The sequence below is a fragment of the Podarcis liolepis genome (genome assembly GCF_965112155.1).
Source record: "Podarcis liolepis genome assembly, chromosome: 11".
Lineage (NCBI taxonomy): Eukaryota > Metazoa > Chordata > Lepidosauria > Squamata > Lacertidae > Podarcis > Podarcis liolepis.
In genome coordinates, this window is record NC_139565.1 from 49,168,090 (window position 1) to 49,186,854 (window position 18,765).

The following is an 18,765-nucleotide window of genomic DNA, read 5'->3' on the forward strand; positions in this document are numbered from 1 at the left end:
GGGGCTGATAGGAGTTGCCATCCACAACATCTGGAGAGCACCACATTGGCTACGCCTGCGAGCATGAAATCAAGCCTCTTAAAGACAACCCAAGCTGAAATAGCCCTCTCAAAAAAAACAAAAACCCCACAATTCCCTAAAGTCTCAATTGTTTTTTCTTTACAACATTTGAGGTTGTCGTTGCAGAATATTTGCCAGACATTGTGGTGCTTTGTGAAAGGTTCCTGCCGGTCGAAACTGGATGCTGCGGCAGATGGAACGAGATGCGGTGAAAATAAGGTATCTGTCACAAGGAGAGACCAGGATGGGAAATTATGGCTCGGTACCCGACTTTCTTTATGCTGCAAGAGCACAATACAAACAAAGTGCCATCCTTATAAAACATCTTTCATTTGCTATGTTTTGCATTCGGTCCCATTCATATTGTTGCCTTTCACTCTGAAAGGCTAACCATATCAGATGGTTTTTTCATTAAGCTATCATCTTACAACTGCATTTATATCCCCAATCTGGAAGGCAAGGAAATTGCCTTCTTTTCAAATCAATGCCATCTCCTCCAGCATCAGGGAGTTTGCATGCCTAGCTCCTGCAGATCAAATGAAAGATATGCTTTTGGAGTTTCTCCATAGCACTGACAGCTAGATGACCTTCCTCTGAGCAAAGCAGAGCTGAGTCTCTAACCAAGCAACATCCCAGTAGTTGGGATAGTTCATTATTCTGAAATGTGTCCTGTTTTTCCGGGTGCTTGATTTGCAGCTCCCATCACCTTCCCCAATTCACAGACTCATTACCTTAACAAGCTCCCTGCTTCTTCAGAATACCCAAGCCTGCTCAGTGTCTCTAAGCAGGCTTATGGCTCGGGACTGATGACATGTCATTTCTATGGAGTGATTCAGACATAACACCAGACCAGAAACACAGTTTGCTGTCGCAATGAAACCCAGCAAATGGTGGTTTGCTCAAACCTGGATTAAACTGTGGCAGAGTATTCTCAGGATCTAGTTATGTTTTCATTGTACATGTAAATGTTAATAATAATAATAATAATAATAATAATAATAATAATAATTTATTTAAGACATGCATACTATTTTTTTTTAATGGGGCAACTTCTGTCTTACCCTGAACTGTAGGACTATGTGATTTTGTTTTGTTTTGCAAAAGACTTTAATACTATTTTGCCTGATGAAAACGTCTGAAGAAGGTACATGTGACATCAAAGACCTCGGAATTTTTCTTCCTCAAAAAACAGCCATTGGAGTTGCATCACATACCACCACAAAGGGGGACCCAATTTTTTAAATGAAATTTGCATATGCTAATAAAGTATACGTACAGTATAAATTCAAACTTGGACATAATTGCTGTAATTTAAATAGAAATACAGTACATCCCACCATCGTAAGGAAGACTATAACTAGGTGATTCTGTGTGAATCTGATACTGTGGGGTGAACTGTTTATGAGCTCCCACTTCCTATGGTGCCTTTAACCCAATTTGGACTAGACAACATTTCACATACAAGACTTCTCCAGACAGAGGACTGTTCTTTGTAAAGTTGACAGGTAAGCCCTCTACACAGGGGAAGGATTTAACCTTTTGCTCTTGTGCCAATTCCCAAGTGCAAATCTCCACTCACCACCCCCAAAGCTGCTATTGACTGTGGAGGGGGAGACTTAGAAGCACAATGCAAGTTCCCTGTGCAATTCAAAACAGCTCTGGCAGGGCAACTTAAATTGGGGATTTGGTAGTGAGGCACAGAGCTAAACCCTTTCCCCCTGTACCCAGCCTCAGTCTGAATTGGGCCCCTCTATGCTGGCTTTGCAGAAAAGAAAAGTAAAAGTCTAGACTTAAGAGATCTCTTGCTTCATATATACAGCTGGCCCTGGCCTAGAAAGGTCTACAATGTCAACTGAAAGTCACAAAAGCGGGAAGGTTATCTCCCTCTTAACACCAGTCTCCAGCAAGCTACTATGAAAGAAATGTGTTGCAGTGTCAATAGTGTGTTTGGGTGTTTTTTCTTGACCCATTGTGTTTGCTGCTTTCTTGTCAAGTGGTGCTTTACGGGTGAATGCATAACCGTAGGCAAGAGCCCCGAAGCAGTGAACGGTGCATGGGGTTCGTGGTCATCGTGGTCGCACTGCACACGGACCTGTGGGGCTGGAATCCAGACTGCGGAGAGACAGTGCACTAGCCCAGAGTAAGTCTCACGCCTGGCGGTTTGCTTAATGTTTGATGTTTCAAAATCTTGAAACCTAAACAGCTTGGATGTAGGGCCTTCTCGGTGGTGGCGCCCGCCCTGTGGAATGCCCTCCCATCAGATGTCAAGGAAATAAACAACTATCTGACTTTTAGAAGACATCTGAAGGCAGCCCTGTGTAGGGAAGTTTTTAATGTGTGGTGTTTTATTCTGTTTTTATTCTGTTGGCAGCTGCCCAGAGTGGCTGGGAAAACCCAGCCAGACGAGTGGGGTATAAATAAAAAAATATTATTAAAATTATTATTATTATATCTAAAGCAAGGGTTGTTGTTGTTGTTGTTCAGTCATTTAGTCGTGTCCGACTCTTCATGACCCCATGGACCAGAGCAAACCAGGCACTTCTTTCTTCCACTGCCTCCCGCAGTTTGGTCAAACTCATGCTGGTAGCTTCGAGAACACTATCCAACCATCTCGTCCTCTGTCGTCCCCTTCTCCTTGTGCCCTCCATCTTTCCCAACATCAGGTTCTTTTCCAGGGAGTCTTCTCTTCTCATGAGGTGGCCAAAGTATTGGAGTCTCAGCTTCACGATCTGTCCTTCCAGTGAGCACTCAGTGCTGATTTCCTTAAGAATGGAGAGGTTTGATCTTCTTGCAGTCCATGGGACTCTCAAGAGTCTCCTCCAGCACCATAATTCAAAAGCATCAATTCTTCGGCAATCAGCTTTCTTTATGGTCCAGCTCTCACTGCAAGGGTTGGCAGACTTCAAACATTGCAAGACGATCTACTTTGGGCATGTGTGGCTTTTCTGAAAATGTGTCTGGAAGGCCCTAGGTTTACCATCCCTGGATTAGAGTGTCAGACTCGGACATGGAAGGCCCAGGTTTAGATCCACACACAGCATTACTAACTCTCTTAGCTTAATCTACCTCACAGGGTTGTTATGAAGATTAAATATGAGGAGGGAACCTACGAACGCCGCTGTGAGCAGCTTGAAGGAAAGGCAGGATATAAATGTTGTTAAGTTGTGGGCAAACATATCAGACGACACAGCGATTCTTCCAAAGCAGCTCTTTATTTGTAAGCTGGAACAGAACTGAACTGAAGGGTTCAGCCAGCCTGCTTATATAGAGCTCCACTAGAATGCAACAGTAACCATTTTCTGTAACTAGCCAATCACTGAACGTCACTTTCGATCCTTCATTTGCATACAAACTATCCAATCACTGAACGTCACTTTCGATCCTTCATTTGCATACAAACTATCCAATCACTGAACGTCACTTTCGATCCTTCATTTGCATAACTATCTACAGTATCCCCCTGCTGGCCCAGGGTGAGAACTTCAGTACATAACAAATGTAATAAATAAATTCTTGTTTTCGAAACCCCTTTTGTCACTTCCAGGCCACAGTTTGGAGGGAAGTACTGCACAGGGGAGAGGAAGCGCTATCGCATGTGTAACATCAAGCTGTGCCCCAGAGCCTCACCAAACTTCCGTCAAATGCAGTGCAGTGAATTTGATACGGTTGCCTACAAAAATAAGTTCTACACGTGGATTCCGGTGTACAACACAGGTAAGGTTAAAATAAGTTGCACAACGCCTGTTTATTGAACTTTTGCTTTTTCCCTGCGGGTTTCATTTTTGTTTTAAGCACTCTATTATTTTGATTGACAGGTTGCTTTGCAGATTGTAGTGTGAACCACTTTGTGAAAACCTGTGGTAAAAAGCGGTCTGCAAAATTTTTGGAAATAAATGAAGAAAATAATTTTTTTAATACCCATTATTGATAATGAGTTTTTCACGTCATCTGGTAAAGCTTTTACATTTGGATTTTGACCAAAAGCATTTGGATTAATAGTAAAACATCAAATGTTAAAAACTTCCCTATACGGGGCTACCTTGAGATGTCTTTTAAAAGTCAGGTAGTTGTTTCTTTCCTTAGAGTTCCTATGCCTAATTTTTCTTTCGTTTGATACCCAATGGGGAACTGCACAGAGTTCTTCGGACTCCTGCTTTTAAGAGTTGTTAATCTGGTCCTGATCTGCACAGATAAGGAAGACTTGCTATCTGCATCTGTGTAGCAGTAGATCACCATTTAAATGAAAAGAGATTAGTATTGTCTCTCAAGTCCACACTATACACTGAAAGCACTATTAGTGTCTGCATCCCAGAACTTATTCCAGAGTACTCTGCAAAGCACCAGGGTTCCACAATGAATTTGCATGCATTCCTTTTGTTGTTGTTTAGTCGTTTAGTCGTGTCCGACTCTTCGTGACCCCCTGGACCAGAGCACACCAGGCACTCCTGTCTTCCACTGCCTCCCGCAGTTTGGTCAAACTCATGCTGGTAGCTTTAAGAACAGTATCCAACCATCTCGTCCTCTGTCGTCTCCTTCTCCTTGTGCCCTCCATCTTTCCCAACATCAGGGTCTTTTCCAGGGAGTCTTCTCTTCTCATGAGGTGGCCAAAGTATTGGAACCTCATCTTCAGGATCTGTCCTTCCAGTGAGCACTCAGGGCTGATTTCCTTCAGAATGGATCGGCTTGATCTTCTTGCAGTCCATGGGACTCTCAAGAGTCTCCTCCAGCACCATAATTCAAAAGCATCAATTCTTCGGCGATCAGCCTTCTTTATGGTCCAGCTCTCACTTCCATACATCACTACTGGGAAAACCATAGCTTTAACTATATGGACCTTTGTTGGCAAGGTGATGTCTCTGCTTTTTAAGATGCTGTCTTAGCAAATAAGTAAATTGAAAAGGTTCTCTGAAGCTGGAAAGAGAGGGAAACTACTGCTCTGTTAATTCTGAGATCCAAGCATCTTGTTGATAGTGCCTGCAGCAGTCACTCAAAATTCCAAATGTGTCCCCACACCTAAAAAAAGGTTGATCACCCCTGCCCTATGACCACTGAATACTTTGCATACATCCCAACATTTAAGTGTCCGATTAAGTGATTCGCTTCACTTTGTACTAGCACTGGATAGCCCAAGAAATTGCTGGATTTAATTACATTACACATATTGTCATGCTGCTCTAACTTCTGTATTGCAACTGCTGACACTTTAAAAACTACTTACTTATCAGAGAAGAAATGTCCCAAGATTTTATATTACAGGCCTAGCCTCCCCTTCTTAAAAAAAATAAATATTTAATGCCTTGCGGGGAAACTGGGGGAAAAAGTATTTTTCGGAGGAAGTTCTTGTAGCTGAAAGTTTGCTACTTTCATAGGAGGAATGTTGAAGCATTACGCATTTGCAGGTGTTGACTCATTCAAATATGTGCAATGTTTAAAGAATGATAATTAAAGCTAATTATCATGACAATTAAAGGTAATCATGACAATTAAAGCTAAGCCCAGTCAAAGCCTGGAGTACCAGGTAACCTTCTCTGCAATTCCTGAAGGAAGCAAGGGCATAATACCAGCATGCCAAATCCATATAATTGTCTATTGACTAGTGTTGAAGCTGATCTAAAACACACCCAGCCCGCTGACACAAAAAAGTCCAGTTTGTTTCCTGCTCTCTTCAGTTATTTCCACTGCTGCTCTTCAAAGTGGGGAAAACAGGCAGCAGTTTTTTAATTGTTTAGTCTGCTCCCGTCAGTAATTGTCCTCCCACCACTTTCTTTTCTATGTTTGATTGCCACAAAAATAAACCTCATACGCATTGTAAATGCCACACATTTTCATTTAATAAGTACACTGCTGGGAATGAACAGGAGGAGATCGTTTCTGAAGGCGTTTACAGAAATCTGTAAATATGGCAAGCTCTTGTTGCCATTTTGGGAGCTGGCACAATGCCTTCTTTATCTAAAGTGGCTGGCACGGGGCTCATCCAAACTTACCTTTTGCCCCACACAGGTCCGCACTTTCCCTATCCACAATTTCTTTATGTATCCAAACACTTTCTTCTATACTATTTTCTCTTTTGCCCCACTGCTTTCCCCAGGAAAACCTGCTCTTCAACACCGAATCAAAACAAACAGCAATTCGGGTTTTCTGTGGGTTGCTATTTGCTCCGATTCAGCAGTAAAGAGCAGGTTTTCTCCAGGAAAGTGCCAGGGCAAAAAGAAAAGCACTCACACAGAGACCTGGAAAGCTCAGATCTGCTCCTAGAAGTGTGGAGCAAAGGTAAGCATGGGTGAGCCCTGGCAGTGACTCTCCACAGGCAGGGTTCTGTCACAGCCCTACCCCAAAGTCAGTAGCCGGAGTCAGAAATAGAACAGCAATTTTTTTAAAACACTAGTGTCAGTGAAGTTATTTCTTTATTCAAAGAAACTAAGACAGTGCGAGCCTCAGCAGCACAGCAACCCTTCCCAGCAGGCCTTGCCCCAATGAGGCAGTTGCAAGGTCTGAAGGTCCCCACCTTCCCACCTCTCTCTAAGGCTCCTTCCCCCGTTCCTTCCCCAGCAGACTAAGGCTCCATCATCTTGTCTCTCTTTGCTCGGCCCTCTTCATTCCTCTGTATGTTCAGGGAGACCAATGGAGAGGAGAGCTGGTCACAGCAGGAGGGGGAGGTTCCCTGGATTCTTCAGCAGCCAGCCTCCACCCTGCCTCTTGACCTCCCTCTGAGTCTGGACTGCCCTCTGCCACAGCCTCTTCCTGCTCACTAAGCCCTGTCACTTCTTCTGCTTCTGACACCTTCTCCTCCCAGCCTGCTCCCTCTTCTCCCTCTGACCACACATTGTAATCTATCAGGGGCTGGTCTGAATCAAAAGATGGGGGTATGCAATGGCAGGAAGATCAGCTTCTAACAGAAGAGGAGGGGGAATACCCCCCCCCCATTTACAGAGTGCCTTGTAGCAGAGAGACAGGCAGATTCCGAGATTGCACAGTTGAGACAGGAACTGCCCAGCTTTGAGATAGTAGCTAAGCAACAGGAGGGAGGGACACAGCCGGGCGATATATCAATCGAGAATAGAGGAGGGGGCTCCCTCCTTCCCCCGAACTAGGAAGTATGTGTCAGGAGCTCGTCCTACACTCGAGTAGGACCCTGGTAAAGACACATGCCCGACTGGCATGTTCTTTCCCTCCTGGTCATTCATTCATTCAGGAGTTTCAAAAGCTTTCTTCGGTCCAAACATCACAGCGCCCGATGCCAACAGACATCGGCACACTTAGGGATGCATGCAACCTTCTGCATGCAGACCAAGAGCTCTGCCCCTGAACTCTGGACTATGCAGGATGATTGTAGCAATGATCCTTCTAGAATGTGCTGCTCTCAGATTTCTGCCACAAGTGTCTCTTAATGGGAGGCAGTGTGTTACTGTCACCTTACTGTTGCCAACTTTTAACTTTTCATTTTATACTTGCACCGCAACCTTGCAGTTGTGTGTGTCTATAGTAACTGATATAACTTTTGGGGTTTCCCTTCAGCTAATCCTTGTGAGCTACAATGCCGTCCTACGAACAACCACTTTTCAGAGAAAATGCTTGATGCTGTCATTGACGGTACACCTTGCTTTGAAGGAAACAACAGCAGAGACGTCTGTGTTAATGGCATGTGTAAGGTATTGGGTATGTTTCCTTCTTTGAACACTTCATGGGACTACAGATTTTCAGGCCTCATAGGGCCATCAGAGTCATAGTCTTAAATCCCTGTGCTGTTCTTTACGTTTGGGATCATTTTAACAAGCGATATCCTCAAAACTGATATTCCATGTTTTGAGGGTTGGCAAGAAGGTTGGTGAGGCCTAAGAGTTGGGGGCTGGTTAGAATGGGGAAGAGGGTGGGGGGCTCATGGATACGGGGTTGATATTGGGGCTGCATTCTGAATTAACTGGGGTTTCCAAATAATCTACAAAGGCAGCATTACACTAGTTTACCCTGCGTATCCCAGATTACTTGTTTGTTTACTATTTGTACTTATAGCCAGCCCTTCCCCAAATGTTCCCAGAGTGGGTTACAAAGATAATAAATAATAAAATAACACCACAAAGCAACCAATAACAACATAACAAAATGGCACCACAAAACAGCAGTGCACAGCAACACAACAGGAGGACAAATATCCACTCAGCCAAAAGGCTAAGTCGAGAGAACATGATATTGATGTGTTTCCTGTTAGTCAGGAATTTGAGAAATGACCACTACTGTAATAAACAGTTGGGTCTGTTTGCAAGTTTTCAGCGTGAACTGCCTTGAGCAGTAACAGCACCGCATGGTCAGTCCGCTTTTCCTTATCCCGGAAATCCATCAGGGGCTAGATTTGGTGGAAATTGGCCTTCAGCAATGGTAGTTACAAAATATTCCTAGGCAGGGCATGAAAAGAGCTATTCTCATATGATCCCAGGCAACAGCTTTGATAATGGCCCAGCTAAGTGAGTCTTTTTATCAATTGTCACTGCTGAGCCACTATGACCTTTGAAGATTCACTCATCGCTACAGATGATGACTGCTCCAAGTCACAAGAAGAAAAGGTTCCAATCTGTTTTCTCCCCCCAGTGAAGATGCCCTGACACATCTCTTTGGAAGGCTCTTCATAGGGCAACACTAATTTTGTTCTGTTTGGCACCGTTCTGGGGCGTTGTGCTTTGGAAAATGTTCAAGAAGCCAAAAGCGTTTTTGTTCTAATAGAATTTCAATAGCAGCTTGCTCAAGATCCCTTGAAATAAATGAATTTGATATTTGGGTGAGTCAATAAGCCACATAAACTATTAATCCAAGTTAAACTGGATGGCTTTAAAAGAGGGTCAGGCAAATTAATGGAGGATAACACTAAGATTGGCTGCTAGACATGATATCTACACTCTGCCTCCACGGTCAGAGAAAGTCATGCTTCTGAATAACAGTCGCTGGAAGCCATAGGAAGTTAGAATGCTCTTGTGGTCTGGTCCTAGTTTCCCACAGACACCTGGCTGCCCACTGTGAGAACAGAATACTACACTAGAGGGCCACTGGCCTGATCCAGCAGGCTCGTTCTATGTTCTTACAAGAACCGATTAGTCAATAAATACGAACCACTTGCATTTGCCAGCCAACAGTATCGGGGCATTGTTAAGCACATGGAAACACTTGGGACACACAAGCCCATAACACAGATTTGTGAGTATGTGTGCATGAATTTGGCCATATTTATAGTTCCATAGGGACGCAGGTGGCGCTGTGGGTTAAGCCACAGAGCATAGGACCTGCCGATCAGAAGGTTGGTGGTTCGAATCCCCGCGGCGGGGTGAGCTCCCGTTGCTCGGTTCCTGCTCCTGCCAACCTAGCAGTTCGAAAGCACGTCAAAGTGCAAGTAGATAAATAGGTACCGCTCCGGCGGGAAGGTAAACGGCGTTTCCGTGCGCTGCTCTGGTTTGCCAGAAGCGGCTTAGTCATGCTGGCCACATGACCTGGAAACTGTACGCCGGCTCCCTTGGCCAGTAAAGTGAGATGAGCACCGCAACCCCAGAGTCAGTCATGACTGGACCTAATGGTCAGGGGTCCCTTTACTTTTACCTTTTTATAGTTCCACAGGGTGGTTCTTAGTTTTCACATATATATATGTAAGGGTCTTCCAAAATGGCGTCTGTCGGCTGCCTCACACAATGCCAGCTGATTAAGAAGTTGCAATTAGTTATACAAGTGTCTTTGAGGTCCATAAAAATTTCCCTTTGGTGTCTGCTGCAGAACTGGTGATTAAGAAGTGTCAGCGTTTTAATGGGCAGAGCCAGTTGCTGAGCTCCAGGGAACAAAAGGACATTTTGTCAAGTGTCAAAAGGAACGATAAACGTGTTCCCTACTGATAGTCATTCAACCTGCCACAAATGCAGTTTGATATCATCAAGATGTACAGATATGGAAATGTTACAGCTGGAAATGAAAACGCATTCAGAATACAGGTGGAGATATGGAGAGATAGCATAGAGCAGTAGTTTACCATCCTTTTTCTTTTCTTTTCTTCTGTTTATGGCTCTTTTTGCATCCCCTCATGTTATCCATGTAGCTGGGGCAGAAAAAAAAAACTGTTGTTACAGCTGAGCAGGGAGGAAATCCTCTTTACCTTTTGTGATGGCTGCTTCAGGGCCAAACTGGATGTCATGTGTTTGTCACATGTTTCGCTCCTGAATGCAATATTTTTTCCCCACAGGGGTCGGGGGGAGGGGGTCCATATCTGGACTCTGGTGGTGAGATGGGGGGAAAGCAGTCTTAGGGGGGCTCCATTCTCATGAGGGGAAATGACATCAGAATTCGCCTGCTGAATCAGGCCAGTGGCCTATCTCGTTTTCACAGTGACCAACCAGTTGTCTGCAGGAAGCTTGCAAGCAAGGTCTGAGTGCCAGAGCACTCCCTCCCTCTGAAGCCTCAAGCCACTGGTATTTAGAAGCAAATTATCAAAACTGTATGGGCATATGTATAATATCCAGAAGCTTACTGCCTCCAACAGTGGAGGGGGAACATAGTCATCATCAGTGCTTTTTTTCTAAAAAAATGTTTAGGGGTACTCTCAGTTTCCTACTCATATAGAAATACAGCCCCTCAATGAGGCCAAACCTAGATTCGCAAATTGTTTAGGGGTATGCATATCCCTATGTGTCAGTACAACTTTCAACCGATGTGCAGCGACTGGGCTCAATAACTGGTTCTGCCCTGACTGGGCTAGGTGACTGGAGCACTTTCAGAGACCTTCCAGTCTTGGAAAACAGGTCCCAGTGCACTGGGCTCACAACTGTGCATTATGAGCACCAGACTCAGCAGAGTATAAATAACGCGGAAGCTAGCTGTGAAGCATAACTCCTTTTATTTCTAAAAGCTACTACAAACTAAAGAACTACTGTCTTGCCTGAGTGTTACCTCTCCCACTCAGCCATCTAGTCACTACATAGATAAGACCCTCTCCACACACAGAGTCAGGCAGTCAGGCAGGAGCGGAAGAGGAGAAGAGCAGTTTCCACCCCCTCCTTTCTCAAAACATCAGATCAGGAGATTCTTGCGATGGGAGGGGGTGAAAATATCAACACTACGGCCCCCCAGAAAAAAAGCAGTGGCCATCATGGTTAGCAGCCACGGATAGCCCTATATTCCATGGTCTAATCTTCTTTTAAAGCCGCCACTGCCTCCTGTAGGAGCAAGTTCCTTAGTTTAACTTTGCGCTGTGTGAAGAAGGACTTTCTTTTGCATGCCCTGAATCTTCCAACATTCAGCTTCTTTGGATTTCCATGAGCTCTAGTGTTCTGAGAGGGAGAAGACTTTTCTCCATCATATGCATAATTTTGCACACTTCTGTCATGCCACCACTTTCTTTGCCTTTTCTCTAGACTTAAAAGCCCCAAATGCTGCAACCCGTCCTTTTAGAGGTGTTGCTCCTGCCTCTTGATCATTTGGGTTACCCTCTGCTAAATCCTTTGGGACGTGGGTGGCGCTGTGGGTTAAACCACAGAGCCTAGGGCTTGCCGATCAGAAGGTCAGCGGTTCGAATTCCCTTGATGGGGTGAGCTCCCGTTGTTCGGTCCCTGCTCCTGCCAACCTAGCAGTTCGAAAGCACGTCAAAGTGCAAGTAGATAAATAGGTACCGCTCCGGCGGGAAGATAAACGGTGTTTCCATGCACTGCTCTGGTTCACCAGAAGTGGCCTAGTCATGCTGGCCCCATAACCCGGAAGCTGTACACCGCTCCCTCGGCCAATAAAGCAAGATGAGCGCCGCAACCCCAGAGTCGGCCACGACTGGACCTAATGTTCAGGGGTCCCTTTACCTTTACCTCCTGAATCTTTTCCCAATCCGCAATACCCTTTTTGAGCTGAGGTGACCTGAGCTAACGCCTCCCTCCTCTCCTCAGGCTAAGGTCCCATCCCAATCCAGAGCAGCAGCGCCCACTGCATGCCAGCTATATGCGGAAGAAAAATCTTGCACTGAAATGCAAATCAGATGACCATGATAATGTTTAATTCTTCCTTAGTTACTGTCTTTAGAAGGCTACAGGTGAAGCCATGTTTTGAGTAAAACTGGAGGGAGTCAAGGTTAGACTAGTGGGCTTCTTCCCTTGTAATTGAAGCCTTGTTGCTCTGCAGCCTGGGAAGGTCAGCTGGACTCTTAAGATGTTTCAAACTGGCTTTGACCTGCAGAAAATACCTGCCACATGGACACACCTTAAGACATGGGAATGATGCAAATAGAGAAATGGTCTGTCAGGCATTTGCTGATTGGTTAGTGCTGATCCCATAACGAATGCAACCTATATTCTGAAAAAAAATCATGTCTTCCTTCAGACCATCGGTTGTGATTATGAGATGGATTCCAATGCCACAGAAGATCAATGTGGAGTTTGCCTGGGAGATGGATCCTCTTGTCAGACTGTGAAGATAGCCTTCAACCAAAGTGAAGGAGCAGGTGAAGAATCCTCCCCCCCCCCCGCAGTGTTTTTCTGCAGCAATTTCAATGAGCAATGATGCTTGCTGACAAAACATACTCTGAGACATTAATACTCTGTCACCAAAGGAGAGAAAACGAACCTGTAGAAGGAATTGGGGGATGTGAAGCAATACTGAACGCGCTATCTCCTTTATTAAGGAGGGCATATTGAATCCACTTGGATCAATAGGGTGATAAATATGATTGCCAGGTTGCACAGGACTGGACTGCATGACTCAGCCTCTTTGAGTACGTAGGTACAATTTCCAGAGGGGTAGCCATGACAATCTATTACAGGGAAAATTGCAGCCTTGGCACCAGGCTCAAGCTGCTATCTGATACCCATTCACCTGAGAATTCACCCCCTTGTGCCTTAATTCTCAGCAGTCTGTGGCTTAGTATTAAGGCCTCTTCCTGTGTTGCTTGGACTGGGCTGCAAGCGGATTTATTGTGGCATAAGCATTGGTGGACTATTTTGAGAAGTAGACGCTAGTCCGCAATAGCTAAGGCCACGATAAAGCTCTTCATCTCTACAACATCACGTTTTATTATTTTTTTTACCTTGTGAAAAGTTTCTTTTGCATCTTTACAAGAACTTTCAGGTTTTTTCCTTTCAAGACCTTGGAGCGGGGGAAGAGAGAGAGAGAGCAGAAATCTTGTGGCACTATAGGGAAAAGCTTTCCTTCAAACCAGAAGCATATCTCTATCTCTTGTTTAATTTTCTAAGATTATGTTAGACTTTTATTCTTGCCTGTGGTTACACGGAAAGGAGAGCCGAATGTTAATGATTTCAATTTTATCATGCTGGACACCTTGTTTTATCTGTGAGTTTCTGGCAGCTTTAAAGTTCTGCAGATCCAGCCTTGCTGTGTGAATCCATGTTGCGATCACAGTCAGAGGCTGTACTTAGGCTTTAAAGACCTTGGCCATATTGAAGATAAACCTCTGAGCCAAAGCTATGTGTGCAGGCTCCCACCCATTGCAAATGTAGGTCTGAAAGGCTCTTCTGTCGGAATGTCATAATAAGGTAATAATGGAGATAAATCATTGATCTAAAGCTGCTTGCAAAATTTAGTACATCTGCTCCTCTTTGATAATCCTTTCATTTAAAAAAAACTGCTGGAGGAGCACCTTCTTCTCTACTTTCTAATCAGCTGAATCCTGCAGGAAAGGTTTTCTGCTGAGGACACAGTGTATCTCGATTTCACTAAGACTTTCGACAAAGTCCACCATGATATTCTTGCGGTGATGCTGGTAAAATGTAGGCTGGGCAAATAACTCTTATAGCTGGTTGACTGACCAAACCCAACGAGTGCTCACTTAATGGTTCCTCATCATCCTGGAAAAAAGTGACAAGTAGGGTGCCGCAGAGTTCTGTTCTGGGTCCATTGTTGTTCAACGTCTTTATGATGAAAGAATTGAGAAACGTTTCAAAAAAGCTGTGCCTAGCTAATCCCTCCAGTACAGCCCATGATTAACAGCACTGAGTCAAGACATTTTGCCATCTCAGGCAAAGGACAAGATGCCCTTGCCCTTTCATGTACAGGAATGGCAACTGATTCTCACTTCAACACTAGGCTGGTACCGGGAGTGTGACACAGACAGGAGCCAGCTTGCAGAGGCAGTGAAGTGGGTCTGGCTGAGGTGGCCATTTCCCACAATGTTCTGGGGTAGCAGCAGTAGCTGGGTAAGTAGTGGTCATCAGTGGTGTAGCATTTGTTGCCAGTGCCCGGGGCCACGCAGAGGAGGGGGTTGAGAGGAAGGGGAATTCACACAGGAATTCCACTTTCAGGATGGGGCCCAATGCAACATGGCTGCATTTCTAGACCTCCAACACCCACCCACCCCGCAGAGTGTCTTTTCCTTCAGAACTATTTTCTTCATTCATATGCAGATTTCATACTCATGCATTATTTATTAAAAAAAAACCCACCTGAAAAGTGCATTGCTTTGCAGGAAAAAAAATGATCTGGTTGATACCCAGAAACTCATCACCTCAAGCAAGAGGTTGCCGGGGGGGGGGCACTTGGAGGGGAGGGGGGAGGAAATGAAAGTGGGTGGGATTAAATTTATGCTGCTTTAATTAAGTAATTAATGGATATTCATGCAATTAATCAACTAAGACTTTTTTAAAAAAAATCAAGTGATAGCGGAAAAATTAGACTCAGTTGTTTCAGAGGCCTTTTCAGACATAATTTGTTCAAAATATTAAACCTGACTAGGCAAGATAAGAAGTACCCAATTATGCTGCAAACCTCTAGCTGCGTACCTGGAAATCAGACCTACCAAATTCAATAGGACATGTGTGATTAATGTGCTGCTATGGAATGTTCACATCAGATTTGTCCAAGGGCAGTAATTTGGAATTAAACCATAATTCGTTAATTGTGCTGCTAATTGTGGCTCTGTGAGGGATAAACAATAATTCCCAGGATTTTGGGTGAAAACTTGCAATGTGTGTTAAATGTGTTCTAACTGTAAGGCATAGATGTGACCTAGGCACAGCGCATTAATATTCTGTTGTTAAAACTGGTGAATGTTGCTTCTCCCCCCATAGGGTATGTTGATATTGGCCTAATTCCAAAAGGCGCAAGGAACATCAAGGTGCTGGAAGTGGCAGAAGCAGGGAATTTCCTTGCGCTACGGAGTGAGGACCCGGGAAAGTATTACCTAAATGGAGGGTTTATTATCCAATGGAATGGAGACTACAAAGTGGCAGGAACGATATTTCAATATGGGAGAAAAGGCGACTTGGAAAACCTCACTGCCACTGGACCCACGAATGAATCGTTGTGGCTACAGGTGGGGGAACGTGTCATATGTGCAAGTGGCTTTGGGAAATTGCTGGGAGGTCTGGACTGGGCAGCTTTTATGAATCTGTGCCCTCTAAACATTTTTGGACCCCTGTTCTCATCAGCCCCAGCCAACAGGGGTCAGGGAGGGAGGAGAAATTCTAAGACTTGATTTCCAGACCCTTGATCATCTTGCCCTCCTCTGTACACACTCCAGCTTGCCAACATCCTTCTTAAATTGTGGTGCCCAGAATTGGACACACTACTCCACATGTTGTCTGGTCAAGGCAGAATAGAGCGGTACTATTACTTCCCTTGATCTGGGCACTAGACTTCTTTCTGTTGATGCAGCCTAGAATATCATTATCTTTTCTTGCTAGGACTCCTCTTCTCCAAGGTCTTTCCCATGCAGTCTCAGATGGCATCTGCGTTCAACCACCCTCTGCTTTGCCTGTTTCATTTCTCCATGAGTTCTAGGAGACCAGGGGGAAAGGGAGCTGGTCACAGCAGGAGGGGGAGATACCCTGGTTTCTTCTCCACTCTGCCTCTTGGCCACCCTCCCCTTAGCCTCTGGAGTCAGAGTCTGAACTGCTCTCGGCCACAGCCTCTTCCTGTTCATTAAAGCCTGCCTCCTCACCTGCTGCCATCACCTCCTCTCAGTCTGTTCTTTCTCCCTCTGACCACTCATTGTCACCCCACCACCAACCCCCTGGCTCAGAGCCTTCTTCCCTCTTCCCCGAAGGCTTCCCTTGGGGTTTCCGTGGCTGGTACCTCCCGCCACTCCTCTGCATCCAGCCAGTCCATGGCCAAAAATGATGCCTTCTTCCATCCCTAGTCAGGTATGATGGAAGATGCATTCTAGCAATACCTGGAAGGTGCTTTAGAACATACCTAAGCTTTCTTGCTTTCTCCATTTGTTTGCCTGAAACCGTTTTGTGACCAAAATTGACAGTTGTTTCTTCTCAGCTCCTTTTTCAGGAAAATAACCCTGGAGTGAAATATGAGTATACTGTCCGTAAAGGCTGGAGCTCTGAGAATGATGTGGAAGAGCCAGAGTATTTTTGGCGATATGGAAGCTGGACAAGTTGCAGTGTGACTTGTGGGAGAGGTAAGCAACATTAGTGCTATCATTCTCCTCTCTCTGCTAGCTGCTTTGGCATTAATTATCTTAACAGCGTGTTTCATCAAGGAACAAATGGGTTCCTCAGAAGCTGGCAAACTGAGTTTTATTAACGCTTACTTTGAGCCACGTGCCCTGGGACATGCTGAATTTTTCAACTTTCAAATTCCAGAAAAAAGAGGGGTGCTAACTAGTTGTCACATGACTTAGGAATTCAAAAGGCTGGGACGCTAGTAAAGCTGTAATGAGGGGGTTTCTGATACAACAAAATACTATCAAGAAGAAACTCTGGAATGGGAAGAAGGATAAAATCTTAGAGAAGATAAGTGATGGAGAGAAAAGGTTAAGATCTAAACCAAAATCTAAAGAGATCTTGCGAGAAATTAAATTCCATCAGGCACAATATTTGAAATTGATAAACCAAGAAGTGGAATGGAAAATTAAACAAATGAGACAAAGATCTTTTGAGTCAGCAAATAAATGTGGGAAACTGCTGGCATGGCAGTTGAAGAAAAGACAGAAATTAAACTATGTTACCAATCTAGAGGTGGAAGGGAAAAATATTCAGAAACCAGGTGAAATTAGAAAGTGTTTCCAGAAATACTTCAAAAAGTTGTATACACAAGGGCCTGAGGATGTGTCTGAGATTGAACAATTTTTGAAACTCAATGGCTTACCAGAATTGTCTCAGGAGAAGAGATCAATTTTGGATTGTAAAATAACACAACAGGAAATTGAGGATGCCATTCAGAATATGCAGCTGGGCAAATCCCCAGGCCCAGATGGACTTACCTCCAAATATTATAAGATATTAAAAGACTACTTGACTTTACCATTAATGGAGGTTTGTAACCAGATTATGGGGGGAGGAAGGGCACCGGAAACGTGGAAAGAAGCTTTCATCACACTGATACCCAAAGTGGAAACTGAAAAGACTCAACTTAGGAACTACCGTCCCATCTCACTCCTAAATGTGGATTACAAAATATTTGCAGACATTTTGGCAAGTAGATTGAAAAAGGTTTTAAATGAAGTAATTCATAAGGACCAAGCAGGCTTTCTTCCTGGCAGGCATTTGTTTGATAATACTCGGAATATTATCGATATTCTGGAACTTTTACAAACAAATATTAACACTAAAGCAGTGCTAATCTTTATTGACGCCGAGAAGGCCTTTGACAATATTTCTTGGAAATTTATGAAGAAAAACTTGGAAGGGATGGGAGTGGGACGAGGGTTTGAAAATGGTATAGAAGCAATTTATTCAGAACAAAAAGCTAAGTTGATAGTGAACAATGTGGTGACAGAGGAGTTCCATATTCAAAAAGGAACACGCCAGGGGTGCCCCCTATCCCCCCTACTATTTATATCAGTCCTGGAGGTTTTGCTGAACATGATTAGGAGGGACCGGCAAATACAGGGGATCACGGTCGGAGTGAAACAATATAAACTGAAAGCATTTGCAGATGACTTAGTAATAACATTACAGGAGCCAGAATCTAGTACAAAAAGAGTTCTGGAACTGATACAAGAATTTGGTCGGGTGGCAGGATTTAAGTTGAACAAACAAAAGACTAAAGTTTTGGGGAAAAACTTAACGCCCTTAGAAATAGAGGGGTTTCAGAAGGAAACAGAGTTAGTTGTGGTTAAGAAGGTGAAATACCTGGGGGTAAACTTGACGCCTAAAAACTTGAACTTGTTTAAGGACAACTATGAGAAATGTTGGTCAGAAGTTAAGAAAGATTTGGAAACATGGTCGAGACTGAAACTTTCCTTGCTGGGCCGAATTGCTGCTGTTAAGATGAATGTTTTGCCAAAAATGCTGTTTTTATTTCAAACCTTGCAGGTCGTGGACAGAATGGAATGTTTTGGAAAGTGGCAGAGGGACATCTCAAAGTTTGTCTGGCAGGGCAAAAAGCCCCGAATAAAGTTTAAAATACTAACTGATGCAAAAGAAAGAGGGGGGTTTGCCCTGCCAGACTTAAGGTTATACTACGAGGCGGCAGCCTTCTGCTGGTTGAAAGATTGGATTTTATTAGAGAATACAGATGTCCTAGACCTGGAAGGTTTTAACAACTCGCTAGGATGGCATGCTTATCTGTGGTACGGCAAGGCAAAAACGCATGGAATGTTCAAAAACCATATTGTCAGGAAAGCAATTTTCATGGTCTGGTTGAAATACAAAGACTTACTTGAAAGTAAGACTCCGAGGTGGTTATCACCAGTGGAGGCTAAGGCGTGGAAAAAATCCAATATGGAGACCGGCTGGCCGAAATATTGGGAACTAATAGAAAAAGTTGGTGACAATTGGAGGATGCGGAGCT

At 44.2% G+C, this 18,765-nt stretch overlaps 1 protein-coding gene across 1 annotated transcript in view; it reads left to right on the forward strand.

Moving 5' to 3' along the window:
• Positions 1 to 18,765, forward strand: part of ADAMTS12 (ADAM metallopeptidase with thrombospondin type 1 motif 12) — a 114,750-nt gene that overhangs the window by 72,014 nt on the left and 23,971 nt on the right. Inside the window, exons 10-16 of the mRNA XM_083465688.1 lie at positions 187 to 279; positions 2,055 to 2,200; positions 3,605 to 3,774; positions 7,576 to 7,709; positions 12,388 to 12,508; positions 15,087 to 15,331; positions 16,288 to 16,429. Of these exons, the coding sequence (XP_083321814.1) occupies positions 187 to 279; positions 2,055 to 2,200; positions 3,605 to 3,774; positions 7,576 to 7,709; positions 12,388 to 12,508; positions 15,087 to 15,331; positions 16,288 to 16,429 (1,051 nt within the window). The remainder of the gene's footprint in view (positions 1 to 186; positions 280 to 2,054; positions 2,201 to 3,604; positions 3,775 to 7,575; positions 7,710 to 12,387; positions 12,509 to 15,086; positions 15,332 to 16,287; positions 16,430 to 18,765) is intronic.